Source organism: Nerophis ophidion, linkage group LG06 (genome assembly GCF_033978795.1).
Source record: "Nerophis ophidion isolate RoL-2023_Sa linkage group LG06, RoL_Noph_v1.0, whole genome shotgun sequence".
NCBI lineage: Eukaryota > Metazoa > Chordata > Actinopteri > Syngnathiformes > Syngnathidae > Nerophis > Nerophis ophidion.
Genome location: NC_084616.1, coordinates 27,746,697 through 27,769,500, shown reverse-complemented (window position 1 = coordinate 27,769,500; position 22,804 = coordinate 27,746,697). Strand labels below are relative to the sequence as shown.

At 38.1% G+C, this 22,804-nt stretch overlaps 1 protein-coding gene and 1 long non-coding RNA gene across 5 annotated transcripts in view; one reads left to right on the top strand and one right to left on the bottom strand.

Annotated features, from left to right (window-relative positions):
• The window catches only part of LOC133554456 (ankyrin repeat and SAM domain-containing protein 1A-like), a 117,119-nt gene that overhangs the window by 29,631 nt on the left and 64,684 nt on the right, over positions 1 to 22,804 (bottom strand). For both annotated transcript variants that reach the window (XM_061903260.1, XM_061903259.1), the window contains exons 12-14: positions 11,338 to 11,381; positions 7,677 to 7,770; positions 1,605 to 2,071 (exon numbers count right to left, since the gene is read on the bottom strand). In XM_061903260.1, coding sequence (XP_061759244.1) covers positions 1,605 to 2,071; positions 7,677 to 7,770; positions 11,338 to 11,381 — 605 coding nt within the window. The remainder of the gene's footprint in view (positions 1 to 1,604; positions 2,072 to 7,676; positions 7,771 to 11,337; positions 11,382 to 22,804) is intronic.
• LOC133554458 (uncharacterized) lies at positions 492 to 3,377 on the top strand. 3 transcript variants are annotated; one of them, XR_009807122.1, is made up of 5 exons: positions 492 to 2,095; positions 2,228 to 2,376; positions 2,642 to 2,737; positions 2,836 to 2,877; positions 2,943 to 3,377. It is a non-coding gene; the product is annotated as an uncharacterized LOC133554458 (long non-coding RNA). The 3 variants fall into 3 exon arrangements; XR_009807121.1 differs by having other exon boundaries at positions 2,836 to 3,377; XR_009807120.1 differs by having other exon boundaries at positions 2,642 to 3,377.

The following is a 22,804-nucleotide window of genomic DNA, read 5'->3' as shown; positions in this document are numbered from 1 at the left end:
ATGCTTTGCTCTGATTAGGGGGTACTTGAATTAAAAAATGTTCACATGGGGTACATCACTGAAAAAAGGTTGAGAACCACTGTTGTAGAGGACGTTAAAGGCAGTCCAGTCACGGTAGCCCTTAATAATGTCGGCCGGGTGAAAATTGGGAAAAATTCGGGAGAATGGTTGCACCGGTAGATTGTCAGGAGGTGCACTGAAATTCAGGAGTCTCCCGGAAAAATCGTGAGGATTGGCAAGTATGTTGCTGGGGCGGGAAAGCCATTCATAGAAAGTGAATTCATTAAAAAGTGCATGTTAGATTTTTTAAGAAATCTTTTCTTGATGCCCAGCCTCACCCAGTTTCTGCATCCAGTGCCCCCCAGGTAAATTGAGTTTGAGACCCCTGTTCAAGAGGTTTCTTGGGCTCCTTGTTAGTGTGCACTGATTTTCGAAACAATGTACACTTTACTGCACATGTAATAAATTACCAAGTTAGTGAATAAACATCTTTTAGGTCCACATGTGTTGGGTTTCAGCAGCACAGGCTGGATAAGATAGTGGAAGAGTACAAACTGATTTGATTTGATTTTTAAATTTGAATATCAGTGTAATTGTTTTTATCCTCGTCATAGAGTTTTGTTTGTTTGTTGTGAAGAGTCAGTTTTATGGGAGATGTGCTATTAACTGATTTTTTTCTCCCATGCAGGCATGATGGGAATTTTGCAAGTTAAGGAGAGCCAAGCTGAAGGAAGATGAGCACTTTCTCTCTTAAATCTTACATTTTCAAATCTCCACCTGTCGTCTTATTTTCTCAGCTTTTCGTTGGATTTATTCCCATCTCCTCTTCTGCCTAATCTTCTCTTGCACCACTAACATTTTGCAGGCACTACCCCCTGAACATAAACAGGCAGAGGGGGGTTGATTGTGGTTTTGCTCTGAATATACAGTAGCCTCCATTAGAAACCCCAAGAAAAATATAATTATAAATTAATAAAAAATCTAAGTTGGGCTAAGGAAACATCACATTACACTAATATCCTGTGGTTATGGTCTAATGCCTGACGGCAAGTTTGTGGAGACTTAATTCAAGCTGACTTAAAAAGACAAGCTTTGCACATTCACAAGTTAGACAAAGAGCACAATGAGAAAAGTATATTCATTTTTCTTCAGACTACAATTGTAGAGAGTGTTATTTAGCCTGAATCAGCAAACAGAAGTAGCCAAGTTGTAAAATATAAAAATGTTATTGCTTTACTGTATCTGCTCTGTTATAATATTCAGTGCCATGATTTTCTTTAACTGTGCTTTTAAGTTAGTTTAATCTGTTTTTTTTGTTCATAGATCTCACTAATATTGTAATGTCTAGTTGACTAGTCAACCAGTCATATCTTCCTCGAATTTGAAGGCACTATTCTTTACCCCAAGAACATTATTGATTTCAGGACAATACCAGAAAAAATGGCCTATATAATTGAGATTTCACTTTTAACCAATGAACTTCATGACATTGATTTGTTTGAATCAAAGCGAGACACCCCTGGATTTGAAATGACATTGGATCAACAATATTAGCAATAGGTGTGACAGTTTTAAACCTTCAATCTAACGCCACATTAACTTACCTCGTCCCATTCTGAGGTGAATGATGGTGATTTCTCAAGCCTTTTCTTCCCACTGCTACAGTTAGAAACGGATTCACTTCGGTTGCCTAGTCCTCCATCTTCTTCGTTAGGAGGCGACACAAGCAAGTCTGAGTCCGACTTGGAGAGACTACGGGCAAGCTTAAGGTCGCCGGGAGGACGCATCCTACCAGCACACAACGACCCTGAGTCTCTGGGCTCCTTGTTCACAGTGGCATAAATGGCTTTAGGATCACAATCTGTAAGGATGGCAGCCATACTGGGACGGCTAGGTGGCGCTTGCTCTTTCGCTTTGGCTCTTGGCTGTTGCTGGCTCTGAGTGAGTGGCAGGACACCTGGGACCCTAAAGGGATCCTCGTGACAGTCAAACACAGGGGAGGACCCGTGAAGAAGGCCGGTAAATTGTTCCGGGACACCAGGACCCTGATCCTGGCTGAGCTGGGAGTTATCTAGAGAGAGAAAAACATCACAAGGTCAGTGGAGAGGGGAGAGTTTGTTTGGGAGGGCTGGAAAGTGGATGGAAGACTGAGCGTCAGATCCTTAGGGTACAGCTCATGAGAAACCGCCCACACAAGCACTGAAACAGTTTTGTAATTGTTTCCTAGCAGGGGTAAAGGCGAGAGGAGGGGGTGAGAAAAATTGGCAAAGGAAACTTAAAAGATTCCACACCCAGCTTGCAGTCATCTGACAACGAGCTGCTGGTGCTGAACGCCTGCATTCTGTAAAAGGCTACAGTATGTTCTCCATTGGAAAGGTGACTGACTTCATCACACAGGCATGCCACTTCTCTGTTTCCTCGCAAAGTCACAACAAAAAGCTCTCTGAATGACAGGTTACACTTTCTTGCATGCTCACATCATTTAAAAACACAAACTAGGAAAAAAAAAAAAAGTCAGAGGACTCACCAAAGGGAAGTTGTACTTACATAGGCTGCAATCTCCAACAAAAACAACTCTTTATTTGTGCTTGCTATGCCTTCTCATTAGGAAAGCTTGATTTCCCTCCTCCTTCTCCCACAGGAATTACTGCTACAAAAGCCTCCTTTGCTCCATCAAATCCACCACGCAGCCCGGCTTTGCTTTAAAAAAGGGAACTAAACACAAGACTGGCTCCAGGTATGCAGTTCCTCTATGCACTCCAGCGGTGTGTGTTGTGACTAGCAGCTCTCTGTGTTTTTTGACTTCTAATTCTGGACTCTTTAACGATGGCTCAGGAATGGAAATTTGAATCCCCCATCGTCAGTGAGACGGACTGGGTAATTAGCAGGGTGACACATGGAGAGGGAGCATGCACTGTGGATTCATGGACTGTCTTCTTCAGGGTGATCGGGTCAAGGTGTTTGGTGACAGAGAAACTGTGGCAGCAGTTACAGAGGAAAAAAAGCAAAGACAAGCTTCAATCAGAGGATATGTCTTTAGTTAAAAAAACAACAACTGATGTTTGGGCACGTGTGTGTGTGTGTGTGTGTGGCAATACAGTGAAACCTTGTCACAAGCTGCTAAACACTTGAAGTGTATTTAAGTGTTTGGGCATGATAAAAAGAGGTGAGTGGGTGTATTACACATATGTCAGGATCCCTGCCAAACTTGAAGGACTGAGAACGCCCTCTGAGCACATCGATCTGATTCCAACAATCTCACATTGGGTTAACCCTCTCCAGGTTCACTCCTCTTCATTCTGTACCTCTATTCCGAAGCCTCTGTTACAGTGCATAAATCTAATAGTATTGCAGCTCAAATACATGAGATCACAACAGATTTGGAACTGTTTCCTTTGGCACTGGCAAGCACAATGTTTCACTTATGTCATGTTTGTTCTCAAAAGACACAACAACTGGAGTACACAGAAGTGCACTTGATTAAGGTGAGGCAAACAATTTACAAATTATCACATGTTCAGTTGTTCTCACTTTATGAACTTAATGACATTTGTATTGCTTAACAGTCCCTTGGTTTGTACTGCCTGCATGATGTTCATATTTAAATCACTAGCCCACTCTAATTACGTAAACTCTATTTATGACTGATATGAAAAAAGGTATGGCTAACCATGCATACATTCTGCACAAAGGTGTGGTTTGTAGTTGAACGAGTAATGGCAATAAAATGCATTCCCATATGAGCAGAATGAAATATTTTGACAGAGACAGCTGCTTTTAGTTTGAGAAAAGAGAAAGTGTGTGCCTTTAACAGAGAGAAAATTATCTTTTTGTATGTGATTTAGGAGGTAAAAACTAAGTTCACTGGAACAACATATGAATGTTTGAAAGCTTGACTGTGTGTCCAAAAGAGGCCCATAAAGGCATGCTGGCTTGGATATGTAGCAAAATCATAAAAAAAGCATAGAGAAAAGTCCGCTGCCGCTCGCTGCCACGCAAAAGATAAATACTATCTGTGTGTTTCTAATTGTTTTAAAGCTTTCTTTATTCCTTCTCCAACATATTTAAGAGTCTTAACAAACATACAAAGCACCCACTCTCTGTCTCACGCCTCTATCTCAGTTAGCTAGCTGCTATGCTAACAAAGCTGTGCTATTCCCCGTCCAAAGCGTTTGCGCTCCGAAGGAGTCTGCTCCCTTGTTTTGCTGCTGCTACTCTTCGCCTATTGCTCCGAAGACACCAAGAACGCGACTCTGTGAAAGACAAAACGTGAGTATGGCTCACTGCTCTTCATATACCGTTCTCGTGGACAGATTGGCCCTACAAGAGGACCATATTGAACTCATTAAAAAAGGAGATTAAAGATAACGCGCTCCAGCTACAACTAGATTCCATTAACGCAGATACAAATGTATGTACGAAAGATATTGCGAAGGATATTGCCCAAAATAATCTTTCTTTTTGAAGAAATAACAGAGGAACTCCTGCGACGTGTGAATTGGACAAAACAAACAACATGTTTACATGACCCACTTCCTGGGAAACTTATCAAGGAGCTGTTTGTTATATTAAGACCATCAGTGATAAATATTATTAACTTATCAATTTCCTTTGGTACTGGTCCCCAAGCAATCAAAAAAGTGGTTATTCATCCTCTGCTTAAATGACCTAACCTCGATCCTGACATCATGGTAAACTACCAACCTCGTGTCCCACCTTCCCTTCATCTCAAAAATCCTCCCAAAAAATTGTTGCACATCAGCTAAATGAACACTTAACGTCTAACAATCTCTTTAAACCCTTTCAGGTTGGTTTCAGGGCAATCATCTCTAGCAAAAGTGACTAAAAATCTAACTATGGATTTCAGCTACTTGTTCGTAGCGCTGTTTTTGATACCGTCGATCATAACATTTTATTAGAACATATCAAAACATGGGTTTCACGGTAGCAGAGCGGTTAGTACGTCTGCCTCACAATATGAAGGTCCTGCAGTCCTGGGTTCAATCCCAGGCTCGGGATCTTTCTGTGTGGAGTTTGCATGTTCTCCCCGTGAATGCGTGGGTTCCCTCAGGGTACTCCGGCTTCCTCCCACTTCCAAAGACATGCACCTGGGGATAGGTTGATTGCCTAGTGTGTGAATGTGAGTGTGAATGTTGTCTGTCTATCTGTGTTGGCCCTGCGATGAGGTGGCGACTTGTCCAGGGCGCACCCCGCCTTCCGCCCGATTGTATCTGAGATAGGCGCCAGCGCCCCCCGCAGCCCCAAGAGGGAATAAGCGGTAGAAATGGATGGATGGATATCAAAACATGTATAGGTATGTCGGACCTAGCCTTTTCGTGGTATAACTCCCATCTTACTGACAGGATGCAATGCGTCTTTAATAACAATTTGACCTCGGAATATGTTAAGGTAACGTGCAGAGTTCCACAGGGTTCGGTTCTTGGCCCTGATCTTCAGCATCTACATGCTGCCGCTGGGTGACATAATACGCAAATACGGTTTTAGCTTTCACTGTTATGCTGATGACACCCAACTCTACATGCCCCAAAAGCTGACCAACAAACTAAATTGTAGTCAGCTGGAGGTGTGTCTAAATTAAATTAAACAATGGATGTCCTGCAACCTTTTGAAACTTAACGCTAAGAAAACAGAAATGCTGATTATCAGTCGTGCTAGACACAGACACCTATTTAATAATGCCACATTAACATTTGAAAACCAAACAATTACACAAAGGGACTCGGTAAAGGATCTCATTATTATCTTCAACCCAACTCTCTCATTTGAGTCACACATTAAGAGTGTTACTAAAACAGGCTTCTTTCATCTCTGTAATATCTCTAAAATCCGTCTCATTTTCTCGACCACCGACGCGAAATCATTATTCATGCGTTTGTTACATCCGCACATCTGCGGTCCCTTCTAAGGTTTCTCATTGTGCCCATTGGGTTGAGTTTTTTTTTTTTCCCCTGATGTGGGATCTGAGCAGAGGATGTTGTTGTGGTTTGGCAGCTGTGATTAAGTGCTATTATAAGTTACTTTGATTGATTGATTGATTGATAATTAAACTTTTGGGATGAACTACAACATAGTCGATCGAGAGCAAACTGGTCCTTTTTTGGGTCCAACATCTGGGGCCTTATGGTATTGAGATTCAAAAAAATATTACAGGCACACTCTTATTTGTTTCTTGTAGATGTAATGACTAATTGTCCAAATTATGAGAATGAGAATGAATTAATTAAAATGTGTGAAATTGATTGTTGCTTCTAGAAGCAACTGAGGAACAAAATGATGCAACCAGCAGAAAAGCAGTTGATTCAGTTTTATGTAACAACACAAAAGTCAAAATACTTTCCATGCATACAGTACAGTATATGTTACCCATTAATAAATTAGCATTGGCCTTTACGCTCTACATGAAACAAATGTATCTAGCAATAGGATGAATAAGAATAATATATAATGTTGGATATAGAGAACAAACATACCCTTTATTTATTGAATAAAAAATATCGAAACCAACAATTTGGTGCATTTCCAAACAGCTAAAATTATGTACAAATCAAACTGTTACTGTATCCTGCTGTCCAATAATAAACAAAAATTCTTCTCAACAAGAGAGGAGGAATATAACCTTAGAGGAAACTCTAATCTAAAAACTTTGTATGCTTGTACAACACTTAAAACCTATAGCATTTATGTATAAAAATACATATGTATATTTATGTATTTTTATCTATTTATCTATGTTTTTATGTGTTATTATGAACTTAATTAGTTTTGCTTACAATTTTGGTGTACAATATACAATGAAAATAAAGATATATTCTATTCTATTCATATCCATATGTGGAATTAAATTATGGAATGGATTAACCAAAGAAATCCAACAAAGCAGCAATATGATTCAGTTTAAGGGACTGTTCAAACTACAAGTGTTTACAAAGTACACAGAAGAACAATAAATGATGAACATCTTAAACCCTTTTTTTTGGATAAAGAATATTTATAAATTTAATTTTTGTTTAATTACTATGGTATATTATTTATTTATTCATTGTTACAGAGAACAAGGATATTGAATAAAATTGCTATGGTATGAAAAAGGGTAGGATTAAATAAACTCAGCTTTTTCCTACTAGTTTTCCGACGTGCTGAAATAAAACAACTGGAAATATGTGATGCATTACATTGTATCGTATGTATGTTCGAAATAAACTAAACCAAACTGAATTGAAGTGTGTTCAAATGGGAAACTATGACCATTAATTTCAAATGTCATGGGGTGTATATGAAAGATGAAAATGCAAAGATTTTGTCACAATGATAATTTGCCAATTAAATTATATTTTCTGTCCATACAGACAGGCCAAATCCCCTCTGCTGTTCCAGTACATCAACAGTGCACACCCTGGCAGGGTATTGGCTTGTGATAAAAAAAGTAGATAAACCTCCTTTCACAATTTTCCTTACCAACAGACCATACCATAATAGTTATTTCCTAAACAAAAGCACTACAAAACTCAGTCCTCCCTGAAGTCATAAACATTTGTCATCTACAAAATCATTTAGCGAACAATCTTTTGACTATCAGTACCAGATGAAAGCATGTTTGGTCATGAAGACGAAGCTTCCTTGGTGAAGGTAAAAGAGACACTGGTGTTCAAACCTACCTTCTGATGCTCGCTGGCCCACCCGTTGGGGAGGGTGAAGTGTATTTTTTGCCATGCTCAGGGCCATAGGATCACTTAGGGCATTGGCGTTACACTATGGTAGAACAGGGGGAGGAGACAATGGTTAGTTTATACCAGCCTGTTAATCCATTCATATCTACCAAACAACATGTAAATAAAGTCACTGTAAAGCACATCATCAATTGTTTTGGAACTATGTTAAGTGCCAGTTTGAGCATCATTTAAGCACCAGCACCATTTTAAAAGTACCAGTTTGGCCCCGGTATACTATGTAAATGCTACCTAATCCAGCCCAACATATGTGGGAGAGTAGACAGATTTAGAAAATTAATCATGTTAAGAGATTATCACAGATAAAGTGTCACCTAAATTTAGATTTAAGACACTCAAACCACCAAACCAAGTAATATGTAGTAACGATATAACTAAAACAATGTTTAAAGTCACTGTAGGCAGCTCCCCGATTGGTATATGTATTTTACAAAAGTAAGAAAAATGTCAAATTACAAAATGATGAACAAAATTAAAGAATGACAATTATTGTATTACCAAAGACAATAGCTAAAGTGAATAAAATGGAGATGTAATTGTCAGACTGGAAAAGCTTCTAAAGAAAATTAACTTGATATGTAGACAAAGAAGATAGACTTGATTGTATAGATCTGGGGTGACCACACTTTTTCAGTAGGTGAGCTACTTATCAAATGACCAAGTTGAGGTGATCTACTTTGGAAAAAAAAAATTAAGAAAAAGAAAATAAATAAATAAATATATATATATATATATATATATATATATATATATATATATATATATATATATATATATATATATATATTATATATATTAGGGGTGTAACGGTACACAAAAATGTCGGTTCGGTACGTACGTACCTCTGTTTAGAGGTCACGGTTCGGTTCATTTTCGGTACAGTAAGAAAACAACAAAGTATACATTTTTTGGGTTATTTATTTACCAAACTTGTAAACAATGGCTCGATCCTTTTAACATTAGGAACACTATAATAATTCTGCCCACGTTAATCCACATTAAACTGCCTCAAGTTGTTGCTTAGATTAAATAAAATGACACAACTTTTCTTCTACAGATAAAAAGTGCAACATTAAACAGTTTCAAGTCAACTCATCATGCTTAATTTATTACAGCATTGGGGAAGCCTGTAGTTGATTTTTTATTATGTAAATGTTATATTTGTATCACATGTGATAGCAGGGACCCTGCCATTCAAAACTAGGCTGCTACATTACTAATGATTAATGTAACTATAGCTGAAAAATAGTACAATAGCAATAGGAGTTCATGTAGGCTTTATGATGCACTTACATTATTATATACACTATCAAAGACAGAAACTCTTCTTTTAACATAATGTCCTTTTTTGCTGCTTCAACACACCTCAATCAACACTGTCCGTAACACACACAAACACACACACACACACACACACACACACACACACACACACACACACACACACACGCGCTCTAACGTTACGCTAAAAGCTAACTAGCCTTCACCTAAAGCCAGGACTGCGAGTGAGCTGAGTTGCAGTTTGTTTCTAGAAGGTCAACGGGCTCATAGTGATGTTTAGAAAGTAGTTGACTTGGAAGTGTTTAGTATAATTTGGGGAGAGTCCGTTGCTCCCCTGCTAAACGCCTATCTGCTCGACGATGGAGCGCTGACTAGATGCGCTCTGAATACGCACTGCTGATTGGCTTGTTATCGCTACTGTTGTAACCAATCAGATGGTTGTGTGGGAGGGACAATGCTGGGTGCTGTGTAGGAGACAGAGGCAGAACAGAGCGGAGCAGCTTGTTAAGACTTTAGCATAGGCGGCTACTTCATATGTTCGTGTGGAACTCGTTCGGTACTCCTCCGCACCGAACCGGAACCCCTGTACCGAAACGATTCAATACAAATACACGTACTGTTACACCCCTACTATAAATATACATACATATATATATATATATATATATATAATAGACCAGGGGACTCAAACATGCGGCCCGCGGGCCAATTGCGGCTCGCGAGACAATATTTTGCGGCCCGCACTGTGATATGACAATTTAATGTATGTGCGGCCCGCGAGATTAATATGAACGGAACTTGACAGCATCATACTTCCCAACGTTTCCAATTTTCACGGGAGTCCTCTTAATACCAGAGTATCCATTCTCTGGTAATCCCTGACGATTTTTACCCAATGAACAATACTCAGGGGGTGCCGCAATGGCACTGTTCTTAACGCCCCCTGAATCCTGTACAGACAGCGTGCAAGCCTATTTGATTGTTACATTTGGCTGAGCAGTACACATGTGTGATGTTCCAAGACAAATTTGGTCAACAGCTACACAAGTCACACTGAGGGTGGCCGTAAAAAAAACTTTAACACTGTTACAAATATGTGCCAGACTGTGAACCCACACCAAACATTTCAGGAGAACATCCGCACCGTAATACAACATAAACTCAACAGAACAAATACCCAGAATCCCATGCAGCCCTGACTCTTCCGGACTACGATACACACACCCACGCTACCACCAACCCCCCATGCCCCCACCCTCCCTACTTGCGTCGGTTGAGGTTGTGTATATTATAGCCCGGGAGAGTTTGGGTATTTGTTCTCCTGTGTTTAAGTTGTGTTAGGGTGCGGATCTTCTCCCAAAATGTGTTTGTCATTCTTGTTTGGTGTGGGTTCAAAGTGTGGCGCACATTTGTAACAGTGTTAAAGTTGTTTACACGGCCACCCTCAGTGTGACCTGTATGGCTGTTGAGTAAGTACGTCTTGCAGCCACTAACGTTGTTCTGCACATATCTCCCACAACATGATTTTGAGTTGTTACTTTAGTTGTGTTATGTGCGCAATGACGAGTTGTAGAGCACTAGTTCTTTTATAGATGGTACGCTATGTGAAGGTTTGCCAAGGGTTAAGTGAGATTTATCAAAAACAATCAAAAAAAATAGTAGTCAGTCATAAATACTTAATAAATTGTGAAAAGAAATGCAACAATGCAATATTCAGTTTTGACAGCTAGATTTTTTGTGGACATGTTCCATCAAAATTGATGTTAAAGATTAATTGTTTTTAAATAAATGTTTAGAATTAAGTTCATGAATCCAGATGGATCTCTATTACAATCCCCTAACAGGGAACTTTAAGTTGATGATTACTTCTATGTGTAGAAATCTTTATTTATAATTGAATTAGTTTTTTTTAGTTATTTTTATATCTTTTTTTCCAAACAGTTCAAGAAAGACCACTACAAATGAGCAATATTGTTTCAGTTTTTCATGACAAATTTTGGTTGATTGTACTAAGCTTCCACTAAGTCAGTTGCCTGAAAACATTGCACTTGTTCATTGATTGTAGTATACCATCAATATATTTTAAAAGCTCTCGTTACCACTTACAATTAAGCTGTTTTAATCTACCTCCAGCAGCATCACTACAGTCCGATCCCAAAAGTGCCACAATAAAAGAATGTGCACTATACTGTGTAATGGCCAAAACCCTGATATGCAAATCACATTGCTGTCAAATTGAAAACACTGGGGCATTAAACTATACCTGTTCCAAAATTTGTGACATAATCGTAAAATGTGTAATAAATACCTGAGGTAGGACACTGTTGGAAGACTGGATGCATCCGCTTTCATCTGTGACGACAAAAGACAAATATGTCAGCTTATTATTGTAAAGAAACGTTATATACCATCACATTTTACCACTCTGCATTACTTTAAAAAAAAGTGACAATGTATTGCTGTTGTCTACAGACGCATTAAACAAAGACAATGTATGATGCATATGTGTTTAATGCGTACAGAAAATAACAAACACATTTGACAGACTCTTAAATTATTTTCCTGCCAATTAAACAATGGCTCAGCAGCAATGATGATGAGGCAGGTTTTCTTTAAATATAATAAACTCCTTAAATTTGAGAAAAAAATAAGACATACAATTATTTGGTCCTCTAATACAGTTTTGTATCCAGGTTAGGATTTGTCTGGCTGATGTAAAGACCGGAGGGGTGTTCTAATGATGTAGGCAAGACACACGGGGAGCGGCTCCTCCAACCTACTCGCTCAAACGACCCAGACCTTAGAGTCAATCCTTTTCCCGAAGTTACGGATCTAATTGCTGACTTCCCTTACTTGCATTTATCTAATATGCCAGAGGATGTTTACTTTGGAGACCTGCTGGGGACAGTGGCGATTGCTCTAAGACTTCAGGGGTAGCTCAGCTTCCCCTAAAATGTAAGAAAAGTGGTCAAATATGTACTTTTGTGTTTAGATGTCATTGACTATGCGATAAAATTGTATTCAAAATATTCTACTTTCAAAACAGCTGACGTTACTTTTTCCTCATTCATTGTGGTAGCATCACAGTGCATTGACTTTAATGGGGGAGCATAGAGTGGGTTGTTCCAGTGCAAATTAGACAATCGTTGGATAAATGCTTGGCTTTGTGCTGCCCACAAACACTGAGTGTCTCTGAAAGTGAATGAAAAGTGGGTTAGGCCTCAACTGGCCAGGACGCCGGGCTTAAGCATGACGATACAATGATTTGTAAGAGGCAGAATCCCTTTTTGATTGACAGCAATATAATAAACATTTTTCAAGTTTAATTTCATTGTTGTGTGTTGATATGGAGAACTTTACAATTGTGTAAATCACAAACCCCAATTCCATATGAGTTGTGAAATTGTGTTAGATATAAATATAAACGGAATACAATGATTCCCAAATCATTTTCAACCCATATTCAATTGAATAAGCTACAAAGACAACATATTTGATGTTCAAACTGATAAACATTTTTTTTGTTGCAAATAATCATTAACTTTGATGCCAGCAACACGTGTAAAAGAAGTTGGGAAAGGTGGCAATAAATACTGATAAAGTTGAGAAATGCTCATCAAACACTTATTTGGAACATCCCACAGGTGTGCAGGCTAATTGGGAACAGGTGGGTGCCATGATTGGGTATAAAAGCAGCTTCCATGAAATGCTAAGTAATTCACAAACTAGGATGGGGCGAGGGTCACCACTTTGTAAGCAAATTGTCGAACAGATTTAGAACAACATTTCTCAATGAACTATTGCAAGGAATTTAGGGATTTTACCATCTACGGTCCGTAAAATCATCAAAAGGTTTACAGAATCCGGAGAAATCACTGCAGGTAAGCAATGATATTGCAGACCTTTGACCCCTCAGGCGGTACTGCATCAAAAACCGACATCAGTGTGTAAAGGATATCACCACATGGGCTCAGGAACACTTCATAAAACCACTGTCAGTAAATACAGTTGGTTGCTACATCTGTAAGTGCAAGTTAAAACTCTGCTATGCAAAGCAAAACCCATTTATCAACAACACCAAGGAACGCCGCCGGCTTCGCTGGGCCCAAGTTCATCTAAGATGGACTGATGCAAAGTGGAAAAGTGTTCTGTGGTCTGACGAGTCCACATCTCAAATTACATTTGGAAACTGTGGACGTGGTGTCCTCCGTAACAAAGAGGAAAATAACCACCCGGATTGTTAATAGGCGCAAAGTTCAAAAGCCAGCATCTGTTATGGTATGGGTGTGTATTAGTGCCCAAGGCATGGGTAACTTACACATCTGTGAAGGCACCATTAATGGTGAATGGTCCATACAGGTTTTGGAGCAACATATGTCATCCAAGCAACGTTATCATCTAAAATCCCCTGCTTATTTCAGCAAGACAATGCCAAGCTACGTATTACAACAGCGTGGTTTCGTAGTAAAAGAGTGCGGGTACTTTCCTAGCCCGCCTGCAGTCCAGACCTGTCTCCCATCGAAAATATGTGGCACATTATGCGTAAAATCCGACAGCGTAGAGACCCCGGACTGTTGAACGACTGAAGCTCTACATAATACAAGAATGAGAAAGAATTCCACTTTCAAAGCTTCAAAAATTTGTTTCCTCAGTTCCCAAACGTTTATTGAGTGTTGTTAAAAGAAAAGGTGATGTAACACAGTGGTGAACATGCCCTTTCCCAACTACTTTGGCACATGTTGCAGCCATGAAATTCTAAGTTAATTATTATTTGCAAAAAAAACAAAACAAAGTTTATGAGTTTGAACATCAAATACATTGTCTTTGTAGTGCATTCAACTGAATATGGGTTGAAAAGGATTTGCAAACCTTTGTATTCCGTTTACATATACATCTAACACAATTTCCCAACTCATATGGAAACAGGGTTTGTAAATTTCTTTGTCAAATCTAGCATCTTTATATATTGTATCTGTTACTGGAGACTGTATTCATGTTTAGAAAGTATATGAAAAAGAGCACAGACTAATAGAAAGACTAGCAGCCGCCATTGGTATACGGCCTGTGTTACATTGTACAATAACAACGATTGAAAAATGGAGCAAAATATATAAGAAAAAATATGTTGATACTTATTTCAAATACCAAAAACATTGTTTTAGCCTGTTTGAAAGAAAGTATAAGCATTAGCAAGAATTATGCATATTATACCTGAAGTGCTTTGAGTGAGTGCGCCATTGCAGTCCGACGCTGTAGCCACACTCCCTATTTTTAACTATTCTCTTGTTGTGGGATAGACTGGCTCATACATGCACATGCATCTTCTGCTGTTGCCATTTATGATACAAAGAAGCGTATAGTTTTAACTTATATCCGTTAGACTCAGTATAGAACCTCTAAAAACTACAACCTGGCTGGCAGAGAGAATATGCAGCCCAAGTGGATGCACGTGAATAAGACTGTGCGCAAAAAGGCGCATCCTGAGGAGAAGATGGGAAAACGGCTTGAAAATGGTCCGTAGAACATAATATATGTAAAATTTTGACCAAAGAACCACCATTACATGTTATATAGACCACAAGAAAGTGTTTTAAATGTAAAAAAAAAATCTGAATATGACCCCTTTTGGAATTTAGCCTATCATTCACAATCCTTATGTAAGACAAAAACATTAATATGCATTCTAAATAGCAAATAAATGTGATCAAAAGTCAGTTTACAATGGAGGCTACAGTGTGGGAGTCATTATATTCTTCCTATAAAAGCCCTTAAAAAAACATCCGAACACCTACATTAAGGTTTTATATGCATGCTGTGAATATATATGCAATGTGGTTAAAAGGCTCATTTATAATATCATTTAGTATTGATGCATTTTGCAAATTTTTTGGATACGCAGAAGCATTAATTTCAAAAACGTGTCACGTCGTTTGCAGTGAGTATTAATCAGTGATACTGCAGGGAAAAAAGCAGACTTCATGAGAGCCAACAAACATAATAAAACATCAGTTATTGTACAATGTCTTCCGTCATTAGGATTCCGACTGATAGAATACTGTTATTAGGGATGTCACGGTATGTCAATTTATTATCATGGTTATTGTGACCAAAATTATCGCAGTTTTTATTATCGCGTTAATTTTAAATGTACTCAAAATTTTCTAAAACTACTTATACAGAAATCCTTTAACCAAGTTGTATTAAAAAAAAAAAAAAAAAAAAAAAACACAAAACACATTCAAAATGCATACAGTATTTGTACCTCAAGTAAGAAATTGAATGTACATATAAAAATAAACTCAAGCATTATAAACAAAGCAATATGGCAGAAACAAAATAATACTATAATTAAATTAAAATTAATGTGAAAATTTCGCAAAATGGCACCTTATGGACATAAGACGTGACTGCACTTTTTGTCCATATCGATAAAAACTGTGTTCATATATGAGATCTAGTCTTATACATAAGGTTGCCAATTATGGCCAAAATAGAAAAAAAATAGACCTAAAAATTAATGATCATCAATCTTCACCAAGACGTCACTTAAATGACATTCACGGTACCGGAGGGTCATGTGAGATGACGCTGGCTACTGCAAGATCATTATTATTAAAAATGACCGAGAGGAAGGCGAGAAACACTTTTTATTTCAACAGACTCTCGCGCCGTACCTTCCGTCAAAACTCTAAAGGCCGACTGCACATTTCCTATATTCACAATAAAAGCCCTGCTTCATGCTGCCTGCGCTAACTAAATACAGAGTCTCGGAAAACTGGCATGCGCAAGCGATCCCTCAGAAAGCTGGCGTGCACATCACTTGTGCACGCCAGCTTTCCGAGACTCTTATTTTGTTAGCGCAGGCAGCATGAAGCAGGGCTTTTATTGTGAAGATAGGAAATGTGCAGTCGGCCTTTAGAGTTTTGACGGAAGGGACGGCGCGAAAGTCTGTTGAAATAAAAAGTGTTTCTCGCCTTCCTCTCCGTCATTTTTTCATAATAATGAACTGCCAGCAGCCAGCGTCATCTCACAAGACCCTCGGGTGCCGTGAATGTCAATCAAGCAAGCTACGGAATTTGCCGCCAATGTTTTTCTTGTAAAGTGTATGGAAGCTGGATGAATTAGATGCCAAAAACCAACCACTTCCATGTGGTATTGTACAGAAAGGACAACTTTTTTTCTCCTCCATTTGAAAATGTGGGCGTTATCATCATTACTGTCTGATTCCAATCAATGCAAGTCATCAGAATCAGGTAATACACCAACTTATATTCTTGTCTTCGTGAAAGAAAGACATCTATATGTGTTACACATGCTTGTATTATCATTAAACACATTTAACTTGTTTACAAAAATGTCTCTTTCATAAATAAATAAATATAAATGATATATATAAATGAGGTAGATCCCCTCGAGTTGGTCAATTGAAAAGTAGCTCGCCTGCAGAAAAAGTGTGGGCACCCCTGCTGTAGATAAACGTTATCTATATATCTATAGACAATTATTTGTGTTTTTGTTCATTAATAGTATCAGCGTGTTAAGATTTTTATTACATGATACCTTTACCTCTATTTTTTCTTTTTCATATAAAGGTATTTTTTTAAGTTATGTACACACATTTACATGTATTAATGCGTGTACATGTACTGTACATGCTCTATTGAGACAGATCCATTAAGAGTTTGAGCAGATATCTGTCATGTAGGTATTACTTATACACCATAAAACATTAACAAAATGCTGTGTCACATTAAAGGTTATTAATGTAATAAATTTGTGGTACGAAAAAAAACAAGAACCGTAATGTAAACAAATAAAATATGGTGTTTACATTTTGATATCAATATAAAACACAAAGCAGTTTGGCTAATGAAGAGAAAGTCAAATAAACAAGCTTTGTTCTTCAACAACCATGTACTTAAGTGCAACTGTTTGGCCAACAAAAATAAACCAGGGTGTTACCTCTCACTTCTAACACACAATCTTTGTGCCTCACAGAAAAGTCAGCCTGTGTTCAATACGATGAGATGACAAAACATTTTAGCTAGTATTGATGTTATTGGAACACTGACAATATTAGCAGTTTAAAAAAGGACAAGTGAACATCCCAGTAAACAAACTAAAGACTTTATAAACCAGTTGTGGTAACGTTCCCAACACATCGCCTGCTGCATGGTAACTCTCAGTACCAGCAGCTGATGGAAGGAGGCTAGCTGCTAACGTTCAAAATGAAACTGCAACATCAAATACTTTTCTTCTCCAACAGCACTGCACTCTTAAACTCACAACGAGACTACACAGAAGTAGAAGCGAGTGAAATGAGGTGAAACGAAGCGACCGGCTCTGTTTACTCTGAGGGAATACTCCAGCACCTGTTAGAATAATTATTTTATTTATTATCATCATAACTTTATGCTTAAGAGCCGTTACTACATGGTAATGTGAATTTGTGTTGAAGTGGTACTTCTGTATTTGTGCAAAGCTAGCAATCCAAGAGATTGCTAGCCTCTTTTCATCAGTATTTTGTCCAGACTCGGCCTGCTGACTGCCAAGGCCGAACATTGGGTACCGGGACCAGACAAAGCAGACTGGGTGATGGCACCAGTACTCGGTCTGCTGATGGCCAAGGCCAAACAACACCATGACGCAGACAGAGCAGATACACAGCGATATGACCTGCGTCACCTACTTTTAATTTATTCTATAATCATATATAGTGTCTAAGTGGAGTTGTCGAGTCTACCCCCTTTCCCTCAGTGACAGTGATGTAATAAAAACTTTCCTAATAAATAGAGGAGGCACGCGGGTTTATTTTTTAGAACGTAGTTTGGATCTGTAACTGGAGTACAGCCAAAACACGTGTCTCCTCATGAGCTCTATTCAACTCTGTCTCTGCATGATTCCTTGCTTCTTGTCTGTTTAATAGATGTCATCAGTGTTTGAACCTGACATCTTCTTGGTCCTTCGAGCCGGATTCCAACACGTCTGACGATTCCAGCCGGGTGAGTAAAATCAGAAGACCATGGCACCCACATCTCCCATTTGAGGAGCTGATTTTCTTCACTCCGGGCTGGGATCGGGACGACTGACGGGAAACCGAGGACAAGAGGAAGGAACGCAGATTTCAGTGAGTACGTTTTGAATTACAAATAAATAAATAGCGTGTGACTGAGGGTTACGAGTCGCATAGAAGAAAAAAAAGCGTGTAACTTAGGGTTACGACGCATACGAAAGGCATGTAACTAAGGATTACGACACATAGAAAAAGCGTGTGACTAAGGGTTACGACGCAAAAACAAACCCTGTGAATCCTAGGCTCTAACAGGTAAAAACGCCTAGGAATCAGAAGGACGGTAGAGTCCACCAAGAATGAAAGTTCTGTAAGATTCAACATAGAAAATAAGCTAAATTAAGGACCACGGGGTCCACGTAAAAACCGACAATTCTAAAACAGAAGAGGCCATAGAAGGACGACTGAGTCCGCGGGAACTGAAAATTCGGTAAAACGAGTGTGAAAGGTGTGAACATGAGAGTGTGTGGGAGTGATCGCCACTAGGCTATCACTCCATACTAAAGTTGTGAGAAGTAATAGTGGGTTATTGTGGACGCATTAGGCATGACATCTCCACTGGGGGAAAAACCTCCAGCAGAAGCGACATGTACCACAACAATAAATTAAACCACTATTTTACAACAAAGAAAAGGTAATCCTTATAAGTTCGGCTCCGTAAGGGACAACAGATTACTCCAAATTCTCAAAATAGGAAAAGGGACAAGTAAACCAAAGGTTAGTCCAAAAGGCGAGTTAAAATATAAAGACTGGAAAGCAGTAGAAAAATCAAATCCAGACTTACTGAAATTTCTTGACCTCAAAACATGTATTTACCGGATGCCTCAAAGTAGGTGATATATTAAAGCTGCGGGAATCAATAATACAAACAATGTGGAAGTAAAAAAAAAGAAACTGGCCAGAATGGGGTGGCAACACTTGGAGTGCTGGATGAGGGTGGCTCAAAGTGCTAAGGAACAGAAAGAAAGGGAAAGAAAAGGAACAGGAGGAAAAAGAAAGGGCTAAGAGAGATGAACGTTAAAGTTAAAAGTAAAGTACCAATGATTGTCACACACACTAAGTGTGGTGAAATTTGTCCTCTGCATTTGACCCATCTCCTTGTTCACCCCCTGGGAAGTGAGGGGAGCAGTGGGCAGCAGCAGTGGCCACGCCCGGGAGCTTATGAGATAGGCCTAATTAAAAGAAGAAATAGGCAAATTGTAGGGGAAGAGGTACAGACAGAAGCCACCTCACCCAGCGCTTCAACAATAACAAAACGTAAATCAGCGTTAAACAAATTAATAAATCCACCGCCATACAATGAAAGTGTATCGGAACAACCAACAGTAAGATCACAAAGCGACCCAAACAGAACGCAGACCTGAAATGTTTTTTTTCTTTTTTTTCCAATCTATTCCAACCAAAATATTAGATAACAATGACAACAACAGCAGTTATACCCTGCTCCATGTTGGTGCTGTGGGAAAGAGGGACACTTCGTACAAGACTGTCCTGAGAAAAAAGAAGAAACAACGATCAAGGTTACTCAGCATTACAGGGGACATCCAAAATCTCCAAAGACCGCACCAAAAGACAAAGAAAATGATCAGCGTGATCATAAGGACACACTAATTAATGAGAACTTAAGTAAACAAACAGCAAGTAAACCAGAAATAATAATTGAAATAAATGACAAAGAAAGCAATAACAATTACTAAATGCAAAATGGAATAAACTAATGCGTACGACGGACAATGTGGGGTATTGAAATAAGATATGAAGAAAATGTAGACTGAAGATATACATATATATATATATATATATATCCATCCATCCATTTTCTACCGCTTATTCCCTTTCGGGGTCGCGGGGGGCGCTGGTGCCTATCTCAGCTACAATCGGGCGGAAGGCAGGGTACACCCTGGACAAGTCGCCACCTCATCGCAGGGCCAACACAGTATATAATTAAAATAATGGAACAAATAAAAACCTAGATTAATAACTATAATAAGAGTCGATATGTATGGCATGATAAAGTGATATAAAATAAGTTTCATGTTTATAGGCAGAAAAAAAAAGAAAAACGCTCTTCGAGTGTTGTTCACCTTATCTTTTGGGATGTGCACTCACGTACACACACAACCTTGTGTGTGTGTGTGTGCGTGTGTGGCGCATTGGGAGTGGAAGTTTGAAAATGAATGCATTACGTGTAAGTTTAAAGTCGGTTTAACTTTTAAAGTGTAGTATAACATTCTTAAATTGGATTATTATTTTTTTTAGACATTTGCAAGTACACCATACATCTGGGTGCTGAGCTAAGATAAGATAATGGCAATCACAACAGCTATTAGTTAGCTTTAGACTTTTGATAGTATGTGAATAATAAACGAACGAGAGTAATTGCATGCTTTTATTTTGTAGAATATTGCATACGACAGGAAGTTAGAGTGCACAAGTGAAAAGTGTGGCATGACAGCATGCTGGAATGTAACTGACAGACAAATGATAGTTTAAAAAGCCCAAGACGCAAGAATCAGTAAAACAATGACATTTAAATGATTTGCTGAGTAAATAGCACTATTTTCTCAGTCGGTGCATGGTCAGGAGAATGACTATAACCATTACAACGGTTTGCTTTGAATATTGTTGAATAATAATTACAAATAAAAAATATAAAGAAATTGAAGAATGTCTCTTCTGAGTTATACAATTATAGTTTAATTCACTTATAGACAGTTTTAATGGGTTTAAAATGTTACTTAAAATTACATGAGGTAATACGTATAACATTTGAATTAAGAATATTGATTTAGTGTTTATTAGGACAATAAATGCTGTAATTTTAAACATCATATGCAGGATTTGGACACATTTCACAGTGATTGATATCAGTAATGCATTCTTTTTGGTACCAATACATAAAGAAAGTAAATTTTGGTTTGCATTTACTTATAAAGGGAAAAGATACACCTATACAAGACTCCCTCAAGGGTATACGGAAAGTCCGACAATCTATTCACAAGCAATGCATGCAAGCATGTCCAAATGCAACCCTCCAGAAGGAGGACAACCGTCTTGATATACGTAGATGACATATTATTAGCATCACCAGATAAGGAAACCTGTGGAAATGATACATTAGCGTTATTAAGTCATCTACATTGTAAAGGACACAAAGTAAGCAAAACCCAAGTCTAATTATACAAAACGGAAGTAAAATATCTAGAACATTCTCTAAACAAAGATGGACGCACTATTGTGGGGCCAGAAAAACAGCAGTACCACAAGCACCAAAACCACAAACAAAGAAGCAAATTATGTAATTTCTAGGATTAACTAATTACTGTAGAAGTTGGAAACAAAATTACACTAAAATAGTAGCTCCTTTAAGTAAATTAATGTGTGAAAAAGATCTAAAAATGTCAACACTTATAGAGTGGAATTTAGAAGCTGAAGTAGCATTTTGTGAAATAAAAATAGAATAGGATGTGCGGTTGTTACAGCAACTGAAGTTTTGAAAGATATCAAATGACCATCATTACTCAATGCAAGCTGCACAACTATTAGCACTAAAGCATGTAAATTAATGAAAGATCAAAATGCTATAATACACACAGATATTCTCAACAGTACACACATTTGCACAACACTGGCAAAATAGAGGAATGATTACATCAACAAGAAAACCTGTAACACATGGAGAACTATTAAAAGAATTATTAAAAGTGGTATAGTTAACAGCTAAAATAGCAATGTGCAAATGTGCGGCACACATCATTGGAACGGATGCAATATCACGTTTGCGGACAAAACAGCAAAACAAACAGCAGTAGAAGAAATTCAAGTTTTTAAACTAAAAACTAGTGACATGATTGATGATATACTAAAAGGCTTGCAACAACAAAGTACTCCAAAAGAAAAAGATGAATGGATGAAAAAAAAAAAAAAAAAAAAAAACGAACAGAGAAGACATCTATGTATGTCCAGACAATAAACCAATCTTGCCAAACATCTGTATAAGTGGGCAGCAAAATTGAGCCATGATTGTACTCATGCCTCAACAGGAGGGATGGTGACCCTTATACGGAAGTACTAAACTACCTACAGTTTTCATTCTTATTCAAAAAAATTTTTTTTGTAGGGCATGCATGACATGTGCCAGGCCAATTCCCCAAACCACAACAGCCGTTCCAACATCTTTGTACAGATTTTATTGAACTAAATAGGAGTGAAGAAAAACAGTATTGTCTGGTCATAGTAGATGCATTTTTAAAGTGGGTAAAAATATTTCCCAAAGGAAAAGCAGATGTGCTAACAGTAGGAAAAGCTTTATGCAACAATATAATACTGATATAGGGTATAACTAAATCTATACAGTGACAATGGACCTCATTTTGTAAATCAATTGATCAAGAATAAGAAGCTATTTAACAAACAGGAAGCAATATGTGAAGATGAGTGAAAATATGTCAACATGGCTAGATATATCTTGTGGTGTACCCCAGGAATCAATACTGGGACCAAGATTGTTTAATCTTTAAATAAACGACATTTGTAAAGTTACAAAGGACTTGAAGTTAGTTTTATTTGCAGACAACACAACTGCTTTCTGTTCAGGAGAGAAAATACATAAGATGATACAAATAACAGAAGAAACTGACAAATTAAAAAATGGTTTGATAAAAACAGACTATCTTTGAATCTCAGTAAAATTAAAATAAAGGTG